A 22098-nucleotide genomic window follows, 5' to 3' on the forward strand; every position below is an offset into this window, starting at 1 on the left:
AATCTCAAGAGGTTTATGAAGGTGACTGTTGTAAATTCATGTGTCATTTTCAAGGATATCCTCAACCCATAGTGACATGGTATAACAATGATATACCAATCCCATATAATCGAGGCTTTATCATTCATACCTTGGAAAATTATTCAACATTAACTTTTACTTCTGTTCTTCCTCAAAATGAAGGTTCTATTACCTGTGTGCTGTTTAACCAATATGGAACAGTAAAGACAACCGGTATCCTAAAAGTGAAAGCAAAACAGAGGCATGATGTCAAAGCACATAAAATCCCAATATTGCATGACTACACTGATGAGGAAGAAGAGCTGGCATTGGTGTTTGACCAAGCAGAAGACGTTCCCCCATCTTTGAGACTAGCGGGCCAAACAAATCTCCATATGTTACAAACTACCCCACCAGGTCCTTCCTCTGCAGACATAGAGTTGCTTTCCTTTCCTGTGGAAATTCAGATAACAGCAGCAACTCCTACTCCAGAACAGGATAAAGAGTCAAGGGAATTATTTCAATTTGAAGAGTTGGAACCTAAAGCAGCACCTCGAGATAAGGCTACTCAGTCACCAAAACACAAATTTATATTTTCATCTGATATTACTAATGAGCCACCAAAAATGTTACAAGAAATGCCAAGGTATGCCAGGTGTAGAGAAGGGGATTTCATAGTACTTGAATGTTTATTATCTGGGGAGCCTAAGCCAGTGGTAACATGGTTTCAAAATGGAGTCCTTTTAAAGCAGGATCAAAAGTTTCAATTTGAAGAGTTTGATTATAGCTACAGGTTGTATATTCATGATATTGATGTTCAAGATTCGGGAAAATATAAATGTGTTGCTGAAAACAGTTCAGGAACCATTGAGAGTGTTTCCGATCTCACAGTGGAATCTGTCATTCACTGGGAATATAGCCAATTAGAAAATATTGGTGGAATTTATGAAAAAAATCCCAAAGGTCAACAAATTCAGGGAGAATCTCTAAGGGCACACTTGTATGATTATCCAGCTGGTCCTTTTACTTCCCAATATAATGTAAGAGAATATTCTGTAAGGGAGGTTTTTCAAAACCTTGAGACAACTGAGCAAATAGACCAGAAAGGCCATGCTCATTGCACATCTTCTAGAGAAAAAGTCCCCAGATTTGTGCAGGTTGCTTCTAGGTCCATACAAACCAACAGACCTATCAGAGCTGAACTCATACAATGTGAAGATGAATGGAAAGAGGGGCGTGTAAGTGAAAAGTCAAAGCTGCACCAAGCAGAGGGTACTGTTTGCCCATACCCATTTGTTGATGATTTCAGTGAAGTTAAAATTAGGAGAGAGGTTAGGCATGATTTTGGAAAACTTGGTGAACCAGAACGGGTACATGTGCAAGAATATGCCCAAAGTGACCATTTCTCAAATATCCACTCAAGGAAAACTTCTGAGAGTTACGATACAAAAGACTCATCTACCATTGTATATGAAGAACCCCTTGGTGAGGAGAGATACTACCCAAGAAGAAAAGTGAAGCATAGAATCATTGCATTTGAAAAGTTACAACATGCAGAGAAAGGAGTTCTAGAGAAAAGAGCTACCAAGAAATCATTTGTTAATCCTCCTCAAAAGAAGCCTGATGACATTGACTTTCCATTAAATCAAAGAGAATCAAAATCCAGTGACCTAAAGGCAAATATGCATCAGGCAGATAAAATGTCTCCAAACACTGAACCAGATTCATCTAACATCATAATGAATTTAAAGCTGCTTTCTTCTCAAACTCATGGGGAATTTAAAGTACAAGAGAGGGAGCAACAAAAAGAAATAGGTCTTATAGAGCGGTCTGCAGTTTCTGAAAGGGCTGAATATGAAACTCCTATGACATTTGACCTGAAGCAGTTTCACTCGCAAATAGAAAATCCAGATGTAAAATCCCAAGAATTAGATAGTGGTCAACCAGAAGAAGCTTATTTTAAAATCCAACATCCTGCTTCTGAAACAACTGATGCTGAGAACATTGTATTTGATCTAAAACAAATGTATTCTCATATAGGAGATGCAGCTAAGGATTTCCAGGAATCTAGGCCACAATGGGAAACACCTTATAAAGAAGAAATTCCTGGCCCCGAAATACTACTATTTGATACACAGGATATGTCTAAAAGAATGCAAAATGACATACTTACAAATCAAGACATTTCTTCCAGTCAGGACTGGATGAAGGAAAGTTGTATTGATGAAAAGACCTTTTATTTTGGGAAAGAAGTCCAACAGATACAGGAACAAAAGGTAGAAATTTTAGACACGGATACTTCTCTTAAAATCTTTTCTGATGAAATCCATAGTCAGGCAGGTGGCCTACTTCAAACCTCATCTGCAGATGTAGGAGAAACTGATATTTCTGAGAAAAGACGTTCTTTCGAAAATGGAGATCCAAGTTTCATTTCACTTTTGAAAAAAGCAGCAAGTGAGGAAAAGCTTTTAGAGGTTTGTGAAATGAAGGAAGAACACACTTTGGAACACGAGTTGGCATCATTTCAAAAGCAGGATGAAGGGATACAGGAATATGCCACTGGAGACCACAGAGGTGATGTTCAGGAAGCAGACACACTCCACAGAAAACCCTCCCTGAGTCAGTGCTTTTCATTCTTGATGACTGAGGAACAACGGAATCCAAATGAACGAGGAAGTGAAAGAAATGATGTCTCTGAAGAAGAAAAAGTTCACGAAGTTCAAGCTAAAAATGAAACTTCTTTCTTCACTACTGAAGAAGAAAAGATTGAAACTTGTTTTCCTAAACTGGACAAGGCACATACAATGGAAGTAAAGGACTCCGAGTCCTCACTAACACAGTATTTACTTGCTGCTGGAAAACATGAAGTTCCTGAAACTAAAGACACCAGGGATACGGCAAAACTTGTCCAGAGCGAATCAACCACGTCCATGGAGGTTGAAGAAGTAACTTTCAACACTGTGTATGAATATTACAACCAACAACAGGAATCATCAGGTCGCCCATTTTCTCCTGAATCTGATATTTCCATTGATGTGGGAAGTATAAGCAGTGAGGAAATCTCTGAGTTAGATCAGTTTTATACCCCACCATCCTCTGTTGAACATTTTGAAACTCCAAAGTCTCCTGATTTATATTTTGCTCCATTAGATACAACTAAGCAATCCTCAACAAACGCAGGAGGTAAGACTGTTCAAAGAACCATGCCTTTAGAGGAAGTTGCTGAAAGGTACTCAACACCTTTGGAAGAGGAGATAGCAGAAAGATATTCCACGCCTGCAGGGGAGACTTTAGAGAGATATTCCACACCCTCAGGGGAGACTCTAGAGAGATATTCCACACCCCCAGGGGAGACTCTAGAAAGATATTCCACACCCCCAGGGGAAACTCTAGAAAGATATTCCACACCCCCAGGGGAGTCTCTAGAGAGATATTCCACACCCCCAGGGGAGTCTCTAGAGAGATATTCTACACCCCCAGGGGAGACTTTAGAACGATATTCTACACCTTTAGGAGGAGAAACAGTTGAAAGATATTATATTCCTACTGGAGGACCAAACCCCACTGAAAACTTTAAAAGGCACCCATCAAAAATAGAAAGGGAGGACAGTACGCCAAATGAACATTTCCATACACCTACAGGAGAGAGAAGCTCAGCCTATGACGTATGGCGCTCAGACTCATTTGGCACACCCAATGAAGCCATCGAACCCAAAGACAATGAAATGCCTCCATCTTTTATTGAACCTCTGACCAAAAGGAAGATATATGAAAATACAACATTAGGCTTCATTGTTGAAGTTGAGGGCATTCCAGTTCCTGGTGTGAAATGGTATAGAAATAAATCTTTACTAGAACCAGATGAAAGAATCAAGATAGAAAGGGTGGGTAATGTATGTTCTTTGGTAATTTCTAACATTCAGAAAGGAGAGGGGGGAGCATACATGTGCCATGCTGTAAACATCATAGGGGAAGCAAAGAGCTTTGCAGATGTAGACATAGTACCTCAACAAGGAAGAGCAGTGGCACTCCCACCTCCAATAACACATCAGCATGTCATGGAGTTTGATTTGGAAAACAATTCATCATCAAGAACACCTTCTCCTCAAGAGATTGTCTTGGAAGTTGAGTTAAGTGAAAAAGATGTCAAAGAATTTGAGAAGCAAGTGAAAATAGTCACAGTTCCTGAATTTACTCCTGATCATAAAAGCATGATCGTGAGCCTAGATGTTCTTCCATTGAATTTAGCAGATCCAAATATGGCTTCAAGAGGAGAAGAAGACAAAGATCTAAAAATTGACTTAGAAGTATTTGAGATGCCTCCTCGTTTTATAATGCCTATTTGTGATTTTAAAGTTCCAGAAAGTTCCGATGCTGTGTTCAAATGTTCAGTCATAGGTGTCCCTAGTCCCGAAGTTAAATGGTATAAAGAATATATGTGTATTGAGCCAGATAATGTTAAATATGTGATTAGTGAGGAGAACGGAAGTCACACCCTTAAAATTCGAAACGTCTGTCTTTCTGATAGTGCGACATACAGGTGCAGAGCTGTGAACAGTGTGGGAGAGGCTATCTGTCGGGGATTTCTCACCATGGGAGATTCCGAAGTATTTGCTATGATAACAAAGAAAAGTCGAGTGACTTTAAGCAGTTTGAAGGAAGAGTTAGTCTTAAAGAGCAAGTATGCAGACAGCTTTTTTGAATTTCAGGTGGTGGAAGGGCCTCCCAGGTTCATTAGAGGTATTTCTGACTGCTGTGCCCTCATCGGCACAGCAGCTTATTTCCAGTGTTTGGTTCGTGGCTCTCCAAGACCCACAGTTTACTGGTACAAAGACGGGAAATTGTTGCAAGGAGCAAGGTTCAGTGCTGAGGAAAGAGGCATAGGGTTCCACAACTTATTCATAACAGGCTTAGTAAAAGATGACGCAGGTGAGTACAGGTGTGTAGCTATCAACAACAGAGGAATGGCCGAGACCTGTGCAGCACTCACCCTAATGTAAAAGTTCTTGTACGATGTTTTAGTGCCTTTGTAATTATTACACTTGATTTGAGTGCTTTCACATTTTCCAAATTATATAGATCTAATAAATTTCCAAATATGGCAACTCTATTTGAATGCATTACATCGAAGACCCCCTGGGAACACAGTTTCTCCACGTGGACGTCTCATGTTTGTAATACATGTAAATACTCTGTTATCTAAATATCTAAACTGTGGAATCATCACTTGTGTCCATTATACTGTGAAAAATCAAGCACAATTAAATATCTCTATGGCTACCTAATTGTATTTCTACTTTACCTTCATTTCTCCTTCTCCGAGTGTTTCGGCAGAATGTACTCTCTCTTAGAGATAAACTATATCAGTAAAGTAAAATGTAAAAGGGAAGACGATGTCAGATGACCACATAGACAGATTAGTGAGAATCTCCTCTCTGCTCTGAATATAAGTAATTTTTTAAATTATAACCCTTTTACAGCCAAATTAATGCTTATTTACTCAGACTTAGAAGAGATAAAACAAAAAATAGAAACCAGCTTTGCTTAGTTGGTAACTAACTATATACAGAGGAATCTTGGTTCTCAAACTTAATTCATTCCAGAAGGGTGTTTAAGAACTGATTTGTTAAAAAAAAAAAAAAAAAAAAACTGAATCATTTTTTCCCATTAGAAGTATTGTAAATTGAATTACTACCTTCCAGACCCATTAATGACTCCCTGTTTTAATCTTTCTTATATACAGTTCATGTCTAATGTACTGTTTAACCTATAAACAAACACTTCTTTTCTTAAATTTACTCAACCACCCCTTACTCGCCTTAAATGAGTCACTTTCAGCACTCCTCTCAGGAGTCTTTCAGGGGGTCCGTATGCAGCATCTTTACTTTTTCATATATCATTGCCTCCGAAATGCTATCACTGGCTAACTGCTTTCCCTTTATATAAATCAACAATTTTTCTGTCTCTTCAATTGCCTGTGATTGTTGTTTTTTGAGCACTTTCACGCCCTGAGCAACATTAGCACTCCTGATAGCCTCTTTATCATTTAAAATTGTACTAATAGCTAGATTCTGCCAGCAACAATGGCATTTGTTGCCTGAGAGATGCTTTTTGTCATGCTGAGGTATCAGCATGAAAGGGTTGTCAAGTAGAAAACAGAAGTTTTGTTTTACAATTTGGCTGAGAACCAAATTGTTTGAGATGGGAGACATTTGAGAACCAAGGTTTGACTGTAATCTGTTTGACATTACAACCTCAGTATATGTTTGGCTCTTTTAAAAATGTTTTAATTATTAATATTCCTTTTCTTAAGTCTTTTAACTTTTGCTGGTTTTGAAGGGACCAATGGTGCTGCTCAGATAGATATCATCTGGACATTTGCAGAATATGCAAACACATATCTTTTTACTTTGGGAAATACCTCATTTTCTCAGTTCAAGATGGCATCAAGTGTAAAATGCAACATTAATATTTTCCTTAGGAGAAAAGAAACTACCATATTACATTTTTACATAAGATTTTAAACTGCAGTCCAATTTCAGAATCTTTAAAATTAGGAAAAGGAGGGTGGAATGTTTTTAGAATTGAGATGTATGGTAATTTGTATTTGTATATAATAAGATAATAGGCTTTCCTGTCATTTTCATTGAATTTCATTGTTTAAACTAACTCAAAATTAATAAGCATTCAAATTCAAGATTTATATATGTTTCTAAATTAACATTTTTTTGTTTTTCAAAATTAAAATGATAATAAATTCACAAAATCCTTAGCATTGTACCTATGTACCAATGTGAACCTAAATCTTCTCATATACGTTGTAATAAATATAGAGAAATTCAGGTGGGGTTTTTTTTATCTGAAAATGAGGGATTTTACCAGAAATCCTTAGAGGTGATCATTCAACTCTCTGTGTCATCCAGTGGTAACTTTTTAAAAATAATTTAGAATAAATTTTAGTTATACAGCAGATGATGAAAGAAATAATAAAATATAGTAATGAAATTATGAATCATTCCTACCCTCAACTCTTAAATATAGCCCAATGACTATATTTGTTCTCTACATTGAGCAATTTTTAAGTACCATGAATGTATTAAACATATTAATTTTAATTCTAAAAAATTTAAAATGTAATGTAAATTTAATTTTCAAAAGGATTCATATAACCAATTATGTTTGCCATGTTTCTTTCATTGTATTACCTTTTTATTCCCACAATGGGAATTCCCTAAAAGCCCTTCCAAATTAAATAAGCAATTGGGAATATGTGCGGAATGTAGACAGAGCAGTAAGGCTCATACCCTCACCTCCATGCCCCCAAAAAACATTTGTTCTACTTGTTTTAAGTCACCATAACTCATCAAGATAGATACACTCTTGTGGAGCAATCTGTTTCAACCAGTGTGCATTCAATATCTGTGATCATCGTTATAATGAAATGTATCCATCTTAACTCCCTGAAATAAAACTAATTCTATAGTTTAGGAACTTAAGGGTTTATCCTACTTTTAGTCATCTAAAGGAGGTTTAAATAAATTAGAAATTCAGGTCATGATAAACTTGACAAGCACATTTTACCCAACTGTTACAGTAGAACATAGATTGCAACAATTCGAAGCCTGTTTCTTTAAAAAAAATAATAAGAAGAAAGACCTAAAATGTGGATTTTCAGGAAATGTTGAAAAATATACTTTTATTCACATAACAAGGAGGGCTTTGTTTTGCTCATTAGAATTCTGTTAGTCTCAAATGCATTAAACTTGAGGATATGCAGAATAATAGTGATTGAATAAAGAAAAGTAAGCTTTGGTCACACTTGGCTTATTTATTAATTGTTGAAATATTTTTAATTTTCTGACTCAATGGCACATAACTTAAAAGCCTGGAATATTAATTTCTCTGATTCTGGATAAAGAATTCATTTATTACATAGTCGAAGTTAGACATAATTATTAGCTGCTACTACTACGTGTATTTTAAACCACATGCTTCATGTTTCAGGGCATTTGAATTTTATTTACTATCTTTTTATGGTTAATACATGATATTTAGAAGTAATGGAGAATATTTTAAGATATTAGTGAGTAGGGGTATATGAACTATATTCACATTCATTCCCTTTTACAGATATTTTGTCAGTTCAAGTAAAGGGAAAGCTGACATGAGTAATACATTACAGATTAAATGTAAAGTTAAGTGGTCACCATTAGTATATGAAATTAGTCAATGATTTTATGGCAACTAATTGAAATAATAAATAATTGAATATGTATTCTACATGTTATAGATAAGTTTTATCAATACCTTTATAGCTAGCTGACGCTGGAGTCCTGCCTTCTAATGCTTATACACTAGAAGAGGAAAGTATTAAGTTATAAGACTAGTTCATGTAATGCAATTGGAGTGAACTAATAAAATAATATAACTGCTTTTGAGTAAGGCAATAAAACTACTATTATGGGGCTGTTGTACATACATAACAGCTTTAATGAGAATCCTAATTCCTTGTTATCAATTATACATCTTTCATTCTGTTGTCCATAATACTGTTTAAAGAGTATTTGTTATTCACTGTTTTGTTTTTCTGTTCAATAATTGTTATATAGGTATTTCTTGCATAATATAATACAATCAAGGTTGTTTTTCAAGCTGATGTTTTGTTTAAAATGTAAAAGAATTGGTTCTTAAAAATTTGTATGAGTAAAGCAAAAGGATACAGTGCTCTCTACCTAGGAGTCAGCCAGCCTATCCAAGGACAGGGTAATATTCAGTAATTAAGTATTTAATGTTAGATTGTCTGTACATAGATTATGTAGAGATTCTCAGTGTGTGATCTTGGTTCTTGGTTTATACCTTTACTGAGGGTGAACAAGGACCATTGCTCCTTGATCATAGCCAAATCCACTGGGCCCAAGTTCTTTGCATGGCCTCCTTTACAATAGATGTGCCCTCTTTATCACTCAGAGTTGTTGATTTCTTTCCATACTTGGAACATTGAAAACAGTTTTTGTGACAGGATTTCCAGCTCCAATTCTCTTTTCAGCAGCATTAACGAAATTCCCGCATCTGACACATTTCTTAGCATTTCCGTATTTCTGAGCAAATGTATAAGTAGTTGGATTTGTTGCAAGCCTGTGAGGCTGAGCACTCACTGGCTTGATAGCCAGTCTCTTGCCCACTTTATGTTGAGCCCCTGGCCTTACTCATAATTTTGGAGCCCATACTTCTTGCAATAGGAGGATTTGCAGTAGACCTCTTCATCTTGAATTGTCGCTATTGTGCTATCTGAGATTTCCTGCAAACCATGCACAGCACAGAAAGCACAGAGGTGAAAGCTTCTCACACCACACTGCACCTCTTCCACATGCTCCACAGTTCTCCCCAGAAGGCCATTTGAGTGGGAGGTGGGACCACAAACAGAGGGTGGAACTAAGGTGACCTGTGGAGGGAGTGCATGGGAGTCAGGAGCCCCAATCAAGATTTTAATTTGGAGTGGTTTTCTCTCATTTCTGATTCTCCCATTTTCTTGACTAACTTGAGTTAACATAGGTCTTATTATCAAAGCTTTGTTATAGTACTGTGGCAGTTTACATGGGCAAAAGATGGCTTGCATTTCTAGTAACTGTAAACAGCTGTTCTCTCATAAATTCAGATTAAACATTCCTTGCAGCCCCTTGTTTTTAACAATGGCTTCAGTTTATAAGCAATAACTAGAATATAGATTATTTATTTTGGAAATCATCAGTCTTCAATTTGATAATAAGGATATTTTTGGATATTAAAATTTTATGTATAAATAATAATTCTGAACCTTTTAAAAAATTGATTTAAATAACTATGGATTCTTTTAGTACAAATAGTTAGCCAGCAGTTTTTCAAACTTGAGTATTGATATTATAGCACAAAGAAAAATTCATAAGGACATCTTTAACATTTATAAACTCTAACACAAATGAAGTGACTGAAAGTTGCATTAGCACATGCTTTATAATCATATAATGTGATATCATAAACTAAGGTTAAACACTTAGAAATGTGCTTTGTAATAAGTTATTCTCAAGATAATCTAATGATTCCAGGAATAAGGCAGAAGAAGACCATCAAGTGATACATAATTCTTTGACTTTCATTTTTTTGTTGTTAAATAAAATTGATGGTAAAATAATAATCATTTTCCCCCATACAGAGTTTTCTAGTGGTCTTCTGTCTGCTGAGGAAGAAGGACTCCAAACCTATAGCTCTGACCTTCAGCTATCTAAAGGAAATGAAACACTTGAACTTTTAGCTGAACCTCCAGTTCATTCAACTAAATTCTATTCCAAAAAGGAAGGCAGTGTCCCGGTTTTTATCAAAGAAGTGTCAAATGCTGAAATAAGTGTAGGGGATGTGGCTAAATTATCTGTTACGGTCACTGGCATCCCCAAACCTAAAATTCAGTGGTTCTTCAATGGAATAATGTTAAAGCCTTCTACTGACTACAAATTTGTTTTTGACGGTAATGATCATAGCTTGATCATTCTGTTCACAAAATTTGAAGATGAGGGAGAGTATACATGTATTGCCAGTAATGAATATGGACAGACAATATGTAGTGCCTATCTAAAAATAAATTCCAAAGGAGAGGGACGCAAGGAGACTGAACTAGAAGCAGCAGTGGAGAAATCTCTGGAAAAGCTTGAAGGTCCTTGTCCTCCTTACTTCCTTAAGGAATTAAAACCAATCCACTGTGTTCAGGGGCTCCCCGCCATCTTTGAGTATATGGTGCTTGGAGAGCCTGCACCCACTGTTTTGTGGTTCAAAGAAAACAAACAGCTCTGCACCAATGTTTATTACACTATCATTCATAATTCTGATGGTTCTGGGACATTTATTGTCAATGACCCTCAGAAGGAAGATAGTGGCCTCTATGTCTGTAAAGCAGAGAACGTGTGGGGTGAGTCCACCTGTGCTGCAGAGCTGCTGGTGCTTCTGGAAGACACAGACATGACTGATGCGCCCTGCAAAGCCAAGCCCACCCCAGTGGCTCCCCAAGATTTTCCACAGAAGTCGTTAAAGGGCCCGGCCTTTGAAACACTTGACTCAGAGCTGAAGATGGCAGCTGAGCAATTGCAATCCACAGTCTTGTTGGAGCAGGAGATGCCGACTCCTGAGAGCACCAGGGGACTTCTTCCCCTCGATGGCACTCTCCATGTTCAGCCTACCAAGGAGCCACCTCCCAGTTCACACCTGCAGGTTGTCCAGTCCCAGAAAACCCTCCCCAAAGAAGATATTCTAATGCCTGCATCACAGGTGGTTCTATCAGATACTGAAAAAATTTTCCCAAGTGCCATTTCCATAGAAGAAATTAGTTCATTAACAGCTGAGCCTCTGAGAACTTTATTAGCTGAGCCTGAAGGGATTTATCCACAGTCATTGATAGAAGAACCTCCAGCCCATTCATATCCAACTTCTGTGGCTGAGGAATTACTTTTACCAAAAGACAAGACAGTACCTGGTGTGGACAAAGAGCAAATAGGGACTCCTCAAAAGCAAGAGGCACACAGCGCTCTGATCCTGAGTCAGAGCTTAGCTGAGGGACACATGGAAAGTTTCGAGGGTCCTGACATTGTGGTCTCTGAGTTAAACCGAGAGCCCCAGGTCCCTTCAGAACACACGTGCACAGAAGAAGGTGTAATTTTGATGGAAAGTGCAGATCAACTAGAAAGTACAGCTCACGATTTTGTGGCCAGGACTGAGGAGAGCAAATCCTTAAGTTTCCCACTAGCATGTGAGGAAAAGCAGGTACTGCTCAAGGAAGAGCTTTCTGACCACTTGACAATGCCCCCTGACCAAACCATCGAGTATAAGAAAGAGCCGGTGGCAATAAAGGGCGTGCAGGAAGTGCAGGGCCGTGACATTCTCGCCAAGGAAAGTTTGCTTTCTGGTATTCCAGAAGAGCAAAGATTAAACCTGAAAATGCAGATCCGCAGGGCTTTGCAAGCAGCAGTGGCCAGTGAGCAAACGAGTCTTTTCTCTGAGTGGTTGAGAAACATTGAGAAGGTGGAGGTCAAGGCCATAACCTTCACCCAAGAGCCCAAACGCATTATGTGCACCTACCTTATTACCACAGTGAAGTCTCTAACAGAAGAAGTAACCATCGCAATTGAAGGCATTGATCCTCAAATGGCTAACTTGAAAACTGAATTTAAGGATGCTCTGTGTGCTATTATATGTGAGGAAATAAACGTCTTAACAGCCGAGGACCCCAGGCTTCAGGAAGGAGCCCAAACAAGCTTGCCGGGAGAAATAGATTCTTTTTCAGATTCACAGAAGATTGAAGCAATCACTGAACCAGAAATTGAATCTAAATATTTTGTCCCAACAGAAGAGGTCAGTTATTTTAAAGTGGAAAGTCAGGTCAACGTTGTGGATGCGACTCTCACTGACGAAAAACAGGATGAGATACCAAAACCACCCGAGGAGCAAGACAAGTCCTCTGAGAGTGGTTTAGAGAAGGCTGGGCTAGTAGACATACAGGAAGCAGGGGGTGGTCCTGTTATACATACACCCTTGGTGGACACTGTTGCTGAGGAAGGTGACCTTGTTAAGCTCACGTCATCCATAACAAATGCCAAAGAGGTGAATTGGTATTTTGAGGGTAGACTGGTGTCTTCAGATGAAAAGTTCAAGTGTTTCCAAGATCAAAATACATATATGCTAGAAATCGACAAAGTAAATACAGAAGAGCATCAAGGAGAGTATACCTGTGAGGCCTTGAATGACCATGGAAAAACAGCAACTTCGGCAAAACTCACTGTAGTCAAAAGAGGTTGGATTTTTAAGGATTAAGTAGATCAAGCTCTAACATTCACTGGATTGTAATGATTTAGGTTTCATCACCAAATTTTCACTTATCTGCCACTGCCAGAATGTAGTCGAGTTAAAGTAAGATTGAAGTCACAGACATAATCATGGTTATTCACTCCTATCCTTTTCCTTGCTGCCTTACTGGCTAATGCTGTATCTACACCATTATTCATTTTTAAAATAAGACATGCTTTTATATGTTTCATAATACCAACACATATGCTTTTAAGTTTCTTTTTTATATGAAAAGACTAATAATGTGACATAAAGCTGTCAGTGAATGCCTAGACACTCTAAAATGGCCAGCCTCCTCCCCAAATTCAAAATAACCATGATTAATTGTCTGTTTAAGTTTCTTATTTCTATTTCATTTTTGCTGTTGTTTCACTTATTACTTTATGTAGTAGATCACGGTTTTTCACATTATTCTCAGTGTTTCTAGTCAGCATGGTATATTTAAAGAATATGTCATGTTATGCATGTAAGCCAGTAGCATCACATTTAAATAATTTTTTCACAATTCACTGGAAAGTAATGATTGACTATGTTGAAAGCTGCTTACTGTCTTCTTCTGCCTTCAGTGACCTTTCTCATTTTCCAGTCACTTGTCGTACTGCTGCAATCCGTCTCACCAATTTCAACTGTTTTACTTCATTAACAGAAACAAAAGTTAGAAGGAAAAGAAAAATGCGGTCTGCCTGATAAGGAGGCCTGCTAATGGACTCTGCTTCCCTTTGCAGCTGCCCCCGTGATCAAGAGGAGAATCGAGCCCCTTGAAGTAGCTCTGGGCCACCTCGCCAAGTTCACCTGTGAGATCCAGAGTGCCCCGAATGTCCGATTCCAGTGGTTTAAAGCTGGCCGAGAAATTTACGAGAGTGACAAGTGTTCGATTCGATCTTCAAATTATGTCTCCAGCCTGGAAATTCTGAGAACCCAGGTTGTGGACTGCGGCGAGTACACCTGCAAAGCCTCTAATGAGTATGGCAGTGTCAGCTGTACAGCCACACTCACTGTGACAGGTAAATGCCAAACATTGAATCCGATGTTGTCCTCTCATTTCATATTGTTGCCTGATTTGCTTTTCATCCAGGTGCCGGAAGTGTGTGTTCTACCAACTGGAGAGACCAATAGCCAAGATGGTAACATGGTAACATGGTGGTGAGGTGCCGTAGAACCTGTGCGGGACAAGAAATCATTATTTAGTCATGGTTCTAACAATAGCTAAATAAAAATAATTTATTATTTCGAGGAAAATATTAAGGAATCAAATGAGCAGTGGCTCCTGAAAATTGGTTTTGAGAGATTTTGTTTTGTTTTTATCTCTTTCTCTTTTTTAAGGACCATCTTGGTGGATATACTAGTATCTTGAATAACTACAAATGGCTTGGCCCTTAATATAAAAATTTCAGGACCACCAAAATTTTTGGTGCCACTAAAAAATATATATATGATATCCCAGTATATTTAATAATTTGGAGCCAGTTAATTACTTAAGAACAGAATTACAAACTAAGAAAAGCCAGAGCATAAGACTAAAGTGAAACAAATTCTAATGTGAGACGGGGAACTAGCACAGGACTATAAACTAGGATTCTCACCCTAGGCTTTCTTTTTTATTTAAAAATAAGAGCAACTACACAAATATTCTGTTTCCAATATCTTAATTGACACACAGGATGACATTAGAGTACTTAACACTCATCAAGTGTTTGAATTCCCTCATTGGAAAAAAATCAGTAGCTCTTTCCTTCTCTCTCTCTTTCTATCTTTCTCTCCCCCGACCCCTTCAAGGCAAAGTATGAACTATGATTTAGGGTCATGTTGTTAAGAGAAGCCATGCACTAATGTCAGGGCAGGACTGTGGACTATCCCTTGGTCTTCTTTTTCAATGAGAACATGAAGGGGGAAGGCAAAAGCAGCGCATCTGTTTGACTTGAAAAAGTCAGAGTTCCTTGTAACTTCCATTCTTCTACAACCTCTTTACATATCAGAAAATCTGAACCTCAGGCCGATGGCAACCCAACCAGTGGTTTTCACTTTGCAATCAAAGAATCTCCATGTGACCATGTACATGGCTTTAATTGTAATGACACTTTTGGAAATTTCTTTACCCAAATTAAGCCAATTCAGTAATGGGACTAGTACTCAAGCTTCAAATATGAGAAGAGAGAAAGGAGGATGATTTCTAAGTATTGGAAAGGGAGGTTCCTAAAAACTTGCTTCAAAATTCAGGCTGGAAAGGAGAATTACAGCTATGAATATTTTTGCAAGTTTGAAATGCCTTAGGGGTTGCTTTCAAAGTTGCGTCATTTAAGGATTTACTGGTGGTTGACATGAGGGTTAGAGAGACTTACAAAACTACCAAGCTTTTTACCACTGAATATCTCTACTATTCAGAAAAGTCAAGTTCGGTTTTTATCTTCCTCATACAGTCTTCTAATTAGCCAGCATTAAAGTATCAGCTGAATTGCTTATCAAATAATTCAAACAATTAATCAACTCCTAAAATGGACAAATCTTTAGCAATAGTAAGTTAATGTTGATAAATAAAGGAACATTTGTTCTTTCCTTTGATAGAGACATTTAAAATGCTATCTTGCTCCTCTATAAAGAATACTCTTATTCCTTTTCTTTGACAAATCTTTTTATTTTATTAATACACTACCTTATTTTATTTTATTTTAATTTGTCTCTATTGTTGAAAGTCTTATAGATGTCCCCTTTTTCCCCCCTTGAATCCTCTCCTCCCTCAATGCCCCCCTCACCCCAGGCCTCCACTGCACTATTGTCTGTGTCCATGGGTTATGCATATATGCATATAAGTTCTTTGGTTAATCTCCTCTCCCCATCCCCACCCCCACCCCTCTCTCTGATATCCGTCAGTCTGTTCCATGCTTCCATATATCTGGATCTATTTTGTTTGTCAGTTTGTTTTGTTCATTAGATTCCATATATAAGTGAAATCATGTGACACTTGTCTCTCTCTGACTGGCTTATTTTGTTTAGCATAATACTCTCCAGGTCCCTCCATGCTGTCTCAATGTGTACCTTATTTTAAATAATGTCTCATGTTTATCTAAAGATATAACTCATTTTTTTTTTTTTTACTTGGAATATGTAATTATAGCAAGAGCTTTGGTGGGGACCAAATATAATGTTGAAAACATTTTTTTTGCAGAGGCATATCCACCAACCTTTTTCTCCAGACCTAAGTCTGTTACAACCTTTGTGGGTAAGACAGCCAAGTTCCTCTGCACAGTGACAGGGACTCCCGTGATTGAAACCATTTGGCAGAAAGATGGTGTTGCTCTGCCACCTTCCCCTAACCGCAAGATTTCAGATGCAGAAAACAAGCATATTTTAGAACTCTCAAACCTTACAGTTCAAGATAGAGGCGTTTACTCTTGTATGGCTTCTAACAAGTTTGGAGCCGACATCTGCCAAGCGGAGTTAATCATAATTGACAAACCACATATCATTAAAGAGTTAGAGCCTGTGCAATCAGCTATCAATAAGAAGATCCACCTTGAATGCCAAGTAGATGAAGACAGAAAAGTCACAGTGACATGGAATAAAGATGGGCAAAAACTCCCAGCTGGGAAAGATTATAAGATCTATTTTGAAGATAAAATAGCATCCCTTGAGATCCCTCTTGCCAAACTAAAAGATTCAGGAACCTATGTTTGCACAGCCTCGAATGAGGCTGGGAGCAGCTCCTCTTCTGCGACAGTAACCATCAGAGGTAAGAAATGTGTGGATGGTATTTTTTCATCCTTCCCTGAAAGGATGAAAAACTGTTGACAAACATTTCAGTACATTGCGTTACTGAAATGATTTCATCCAAACAAACCTTTTGGTTTGGGGATGTCCTGGCATTGTTTGATTTTATTTTTTCTATCTTCTTCAGAATTCACTTATTTTTCAAACTATCTGCCATTAACAACACTTGCTTAAAATTTCTTCTAAGAACTTCAAGTGTCTAGGAAATCTTTAACTAATCTTTTATGAAATTGCTCTTTGTGTAAGTAGAGTTGGCTTGGGTTGGTTTGTTTGTGTGTGTGTGTGTGTGTGTGTTTTTAATCAAGAGACTGGAAATTTGTTTTCGAATCATGGAAACATGGAAAGGTATTGTAAGCACCACACCCTTTTCAAACATTTCACGCAGATGTTTTGTGTTTGTTGTGTTTTTGTTGTATACGTCTACTTATCTTTTGTGGAATTCATGCTGCAGACATCATTTCCTTTTTCTCTTCTTGTTAACTTCACGTAGAGCCACCATCCTTTGTGAAGAAGGTGGACCCCTCTTACTTAATGCTCCCCGGTGAATCAGCACGCCTCCACTGCAAGCTGAAAGGCTCCCCTGTGATCCAGGTCACTTGGTTTAAAAATAACAAAGAACTTAATGAGAGTAACACAATCCGAATGTCTTTTGTCAATTCGGAGGCTGTACTCAATCTTACCGATGTAAAAGTTGAAGACAGTGGGAGTTACTCATGCGAAGCAGTGAATGATGTTGGTAGTGACAGCTGCAGTGCTGAAATAGTTATCAAAGGTTTGTGTGCTCAGTTACAGTCCATTGCTTTTCTGAGAAAAAATTTTCTTTGTAATTTCGGGTGACACATGACTTACACAATGCTTTCGTGCTTTTGTAGAACCTCCTTCTTTCATCAAAACTCTTGAGCCTGCAGATATAGTGAGAGGAACAAATGCCCTCCTTCAGTGTGAAATCTCGGGCACGGGACCATTTGAAATTAGCTGGTTCAAAGACAAGAAGCAAATTCGAAGTAGTAAAAAGTACAGGTTGTTTTCTCAGAAGTCTCTTGTGTCTCTGGAGATCTTTTCTTTTAATAGTGCGGACGTTGGTGAATATGAATGTGTTGTTGCTAATGAAGTCGGCAAGTGTGGCTGCAGCGCAACACACTTACTGAAAGGTCAGTGTTTGAAAAACTGATGCCTCTTTAAAAAATTGTCCAAATAGCCTTCTTAACCGTGGAAAGAAAACTGGTGGTTTCCCATCTTCTCTTAACCTTTCATAATACGTTTTGCCTTTGGTTTGACCTGGGACCTTGGAGACAAAATCAGTGACCTTCATCCAGTGTTAATCCGGAGATGGGTGTAAATATTTAATCTCTGATAACTAAAGTGAATTACATCAAAGGCTATTTTGTTGACTGATAACCATCTATCTTCTATGCTTCTTTCTCTTGGATAAAATTGTAATTCTTCTTAAATTTTATTTCTTCTTCTAATTAGCCAACTGTACGGGATAGCATATTGGACAAGATAACTGTAATCTAGATAAAACATTTAAATATATATGCGGTGGAAAGTGTTTGGGAATGATACGTTTTGTATATACTCTCTTTCTTTGACTAGAACCACCAACCTTTGTAAAGAAAGTAGATGACTTTACCGCACTAGCAGGACAAACTGTTACCTTACAAGCTGCTGTGAGAGGGTCAGAACCCATTTCTGTCTCATGGATGAAAGGACAAGAGATCATCAAAGAAGATGGGAAAATCAAAATGAGCTTTTCCAAAGGTGTCGCGGTCTTGATAATCCCTGATGTTCAGATTAGTCTGGGTGGCAAATACACATGCCTGGCTGAGAATGAAGCCGGAAGCCAAACATCTGTTGGGGAATTAATAGTTAAAGGTTCGTGTAGGAACATTTTAACTTTGAATCACTATTTCCACTTAAAAATAAAACCCTCACACACATCATGGAATGTTAACTATTTAATGCCCTTGTAGAACCTGCCAAAATTGTTGAGCGAGCAGAACTGATCCAGGTGACAGCAGGAGACCCAGCCACGCTGGAGTATACGGTCACAGGCACCCCAGAACTCAAGCCCAAATGGTACAAAGACGGGAGACCTTTGGTGGCCAGTAAAAAGTATCGAATAAGTTTTAAAAACAATGTTGCCCAACTCAAGTTTTATTCAGCTGAGCTGCACGATAGTGGCCAATACACGTTTGAAATTTCTAACGAGGTGGGCAGCAGCTCCTGTGAGACGACGTTCACCGTCCTAGGTTAGTATCTCTAGAAACCTGTGCCTCGTATCCCTTTGAAAACCAACAAATGACCAAAAATAAAATAACCAACACTTTTCCACATGACCTTTCTTCCCTTCTTGTACCATGAACAGATCGAGACATTGCGCCGTTTTTTACCAAACCCCTACGCAACGTGGATAGTGTTGTTAGCGGTACCTGCAGGCTGGACTGCAAAATCGCTGGCTCCCTCCCCATGAGGGTGTCCTGGTTTAAGGATGGGAAAGAAGTAGCTTCTTCTGACAGATACAGAATAGCGTTTGTGGAAGGCACCGCCTCTTTGGAGATAAGCAGAATAGACATGAATGACGCAGGGAATTTCACCTGTCGAGCCACGAATTCCGTGGGAAGCAAGGACAGCAGCGGAGCCCTGATTGTGCAAGGTTGGATGGAGACTGCGTTTCATTCTTACTATAGACGATGTTCAGATTAAGACATCTCCCTTAGATCGCGCCTCTTAACTCTTTGAAATTCTTTCTTATACCCCTTCTTTAGAACCACCCAGTTTTGTAACTAAACCCGCATCCAAGGATGTTCTGCCCGGCTCGGCAGTCTGCCTGAAGAGCACCTTCCAAGGGTCTGTTCCTCTCACCATCAGATGGTTTAAGGGTGACAAAGAGCTGGTTTCCGGTGGAAGCTGCTATATTACCAAAGAAGCTTTAGAAAGTTCCCTGGAGCTCTATTCAGTAAAAACCTCCGATTCAGGCACATACACCTGTAAAGTCAGCAACGTCGCCGGAGGCGTGGAATGCAGTGCAAACTTATTTGTAAAAGGTTTGCAGTGTTTTCTGGACATCTTTGTGCTGCCATTGTTATAAGTTGCTACCTCTTTCTCACGTTTCTTAATAACTTCTTTCCTTCCGTAGAACCTGCCACATTTGTTGAAAAATTAGAGCCATCACAGCTCTTAAAGAAAGGAGACGCCACCCAGCTAGTCTGCAAAGTCACTGGTACCCCTCCGATCAAAATAACATGGTTTGTAAACGATAGAGAAATTAAGGACAGCAGCAGACACAAAATGTCTTTTGCGGAGTCCACTGCAGTTCTAAGACTTACAGATGTTGCCGTCGAAGACAGCGGTGAATATATGTGTGAGGCTCAAAATGAGGCTGGCAATGACCACTGTGGTAGCATTTTAATAGTCAAAGGTTTGTGTTCACCTTGACCTTTATGTTACCAAAATTGTGGTCCATTGCACAGATTCCTCCGCCACTAACTCAAAGTAATTCCTTTCCCACTATAGAGCCACCTTACTTTACCAAAGAATTTAAGCCAGTTGAAGTGTTGAAGGAGTATGATGTCATGTTGCTGGCCGAGGTGGCAGGCACCCCTCCCTTTGAGATCACTTGGTTCAAAGATAACACAACTCTGCGGAGTGGTAGAAAGTATAAAACCTTTCTTCAGGATCAAATGGTTAGCCTGCAGATCCTCAAGTTTGTAGCTGCGGATGCTGGTGAATACCAGTGTCGGGCGAGCAATGATGTGGGCAGCAGCACCTGCAGTGCCAGGGTGACGCTCAGAGGTTAGTGTTGGTTCAAATGACAGATTAGCTCTTCTGCAGAGTCAACTCATTTTTAAGCCAGTTTTTCTATAGACCTAGTATTGATTGAGGCTTCATTCTTCTATTAGAGCCACCAACCTTTGTAAAGAAGATCGAGAGCACCAGCTCCCTTCGAGGAGGCACCGCTGCCTTCCAGGCCACGCTGAAAGGCTCCCTGCCAATCGCAGTGACTTGGTTAAAAGACAACGATGAAATCACCGAAGACAATAATATAAGAATGACCTTTGAGAACAATGTGGCCAGCCTGTACCTCAGTGGCATCGAAGTCAAGCATGATGGGAAATATGTCTGTCAGGCCAAAAATGATGCAGGCATACAAAGATGTTCTGCGTTACTCTCAGTAAAAGGTTGGTTCAGAGAGTCAACCATGGGTTTTAGGAAAAAGTGCAGATATGCGCCTTTCAGCAGAGCGATTCACAGCCCACACCTATCTCTTTGTTTTCTACAGAACCTGCAACAATCACCGAGGAGGCTGTGTCTATAGATGTCACCCAAGGAGACCCAGCCACTTTGCAGGTTAAATTTTCAGGGACTAAGGAGATTACAGCCAAATGGTTTAAAGACGGCCAAGAACTGACCCTGGGCCAAAAATATAAAATCAGTGTCACTGACACAGTCTCTATACTGAAGATTATTTCTACAGAAAAGACAGATAGCGGAGAATATACTTTTGAGGTTCAAAATGATGTTGGGAGAAGCAGCTGCAAGGCTCGAATTAATGTGTTAGGTTGGTATTGCTTTTTTATGGGGAGGAACTGGGCATTTCTATGCTCCTTCAACTCTTACAATTTTTAGAGAAGATATAAATTGGTGGATTGACCTAACAATTTTTTTTGGTTTTGCTTTTTTATTACATAGATCTTATCATACCTCCCTCATTCACCAAAAAGCTGAAGAAAATGGACAGCATTAAAGGGTCTTTTATTGACTTAGAATGTATAGTGTCTGGGTCACATCCCATAAGTATCCAGTGGTTCAAAGATGACCAGGAAATTTCAGCTAGTGAAAAATACAAATTCTCTTTTCATGACAATACTGCCTTCTTGGAAATCAGGCATCTGGAAAGTACCGATACTGGGACATACACTTGTTCTGCCACCAACAAGGCAGGACACAACCAGTGCAGCGGCCATCTGACAGTCAAAGGTCGGCAACTTTATCTCCACCTTTCAGGAACTTATTGCTGTCTCATCTCTCGATTCTCACCTGTATTGCCCTGCTCTAAAACAAATATTCCTTTCTTCTTTTGCTTCTCTTTCTTTCACCTCAGAACCCCCTTACTTTGTGGAAGAACCACAGTCGCAAGATGTCAATCCCAACACAAGGGTTCAGTTAAAGGCTCTTGTGGGTGGCACTGCGCCCATGACAATTAAGTGGTTTAAAGATAATAAAGAGCTGCACTCGGGAGCAGCTCGCTCGGTCTGGAAAGATGACACCTCCACCGTGCTAGAGCTCTTTTCAGCCAAAGCCGCTCACTCTGGGACCTACATTTGTCAACTAAGCAATGATGTTGGCATAGCAACCAGTAAAGCCACTCTCTTTGTAAAAGGTCTGGTCTCTCCATCTTCTCACTTTCTTGCTTGTCTAGATTTTCTTGTGCGGGGGCGTTGGGGGGGGTAGAGGCTTTAGAGATCA

The 22098-nt window shown here is 38.9% G+C and overlaps 1 protein-coding gene and 1 pseudogene across 1 annotated transcript in view; one reads left to right on the forward strand and one right to left on the reverse strand.

The window, feature by feature from the left end:
• TTN (titin) overlaps positions 1–22098 on the forward strand; it is a 277029-nt gene that overhangs the window by 60098 nt on the left and 194833 nt on the right. The window contains exons 46-60 of the mRNA XM_070422663.1: positions 10190–12811; positions 13590–13868; positions 16028–16591; positions 17120–17401; positions 17502–17780; positions 18226–18504; positions 18603–18881; positions 18998–19285; positions 19398–19676; positions 19769–20050; positions 20146–20424; positions 20532–20810; positions 20912–21190; positions 21322–21609; positions 21734–22012. Of these exons, the coding sequence (XP_070278764.1) occupies positions 10190–12811; positions 13590–13868; positions 16028–16591; positions 17120–17401; positions 17502–17780; positions 18226–18504; positions 18603–18881; positions 18998–19285; positions 19398–19676; positions 19769–20050; positions 20146–20424; positions 20532–20810; positions 20912–21190; positions 21322–21609; positions 21734–22012 (6837 nt within the window). The remainder of the gene's footprint in view (positions 1–10189; positions 12812–13589; positions 13869–16027; positions 16592–17119; positions 17402–17501; positions 17781–18225; positions 18505–18602; positions 18882–18997; positions 19286–19397; positions 19677–19768; positions 20051–20145; positions 20425–20531; positions 20811–20911; positions 21191–21321; positions 21610–21733; positions 22013–22098) is intronic.
• On the reverse strand, positions 8859–9309 carry LOC139015628 (cysteine and glycine-rich protein 2 pseudogene; annotated as a pseudogene).

This window comes from Myotis yumanensis, unplaced genomic scaffold (assembly GCF_028538775.1).
Source record: "Myotis yumanensis isolate MYYU_CA2020_CCGP unplaced genomic scaffold, mMyoYum1.0.hap1 SCAF_8, whole genome shotgun sequence".
NCBI lineage: Eukaryota > Metazoa > Chordata > Mammalia > Chiroptera > Vespertilionidae > Myotis > Myotis yumanensis.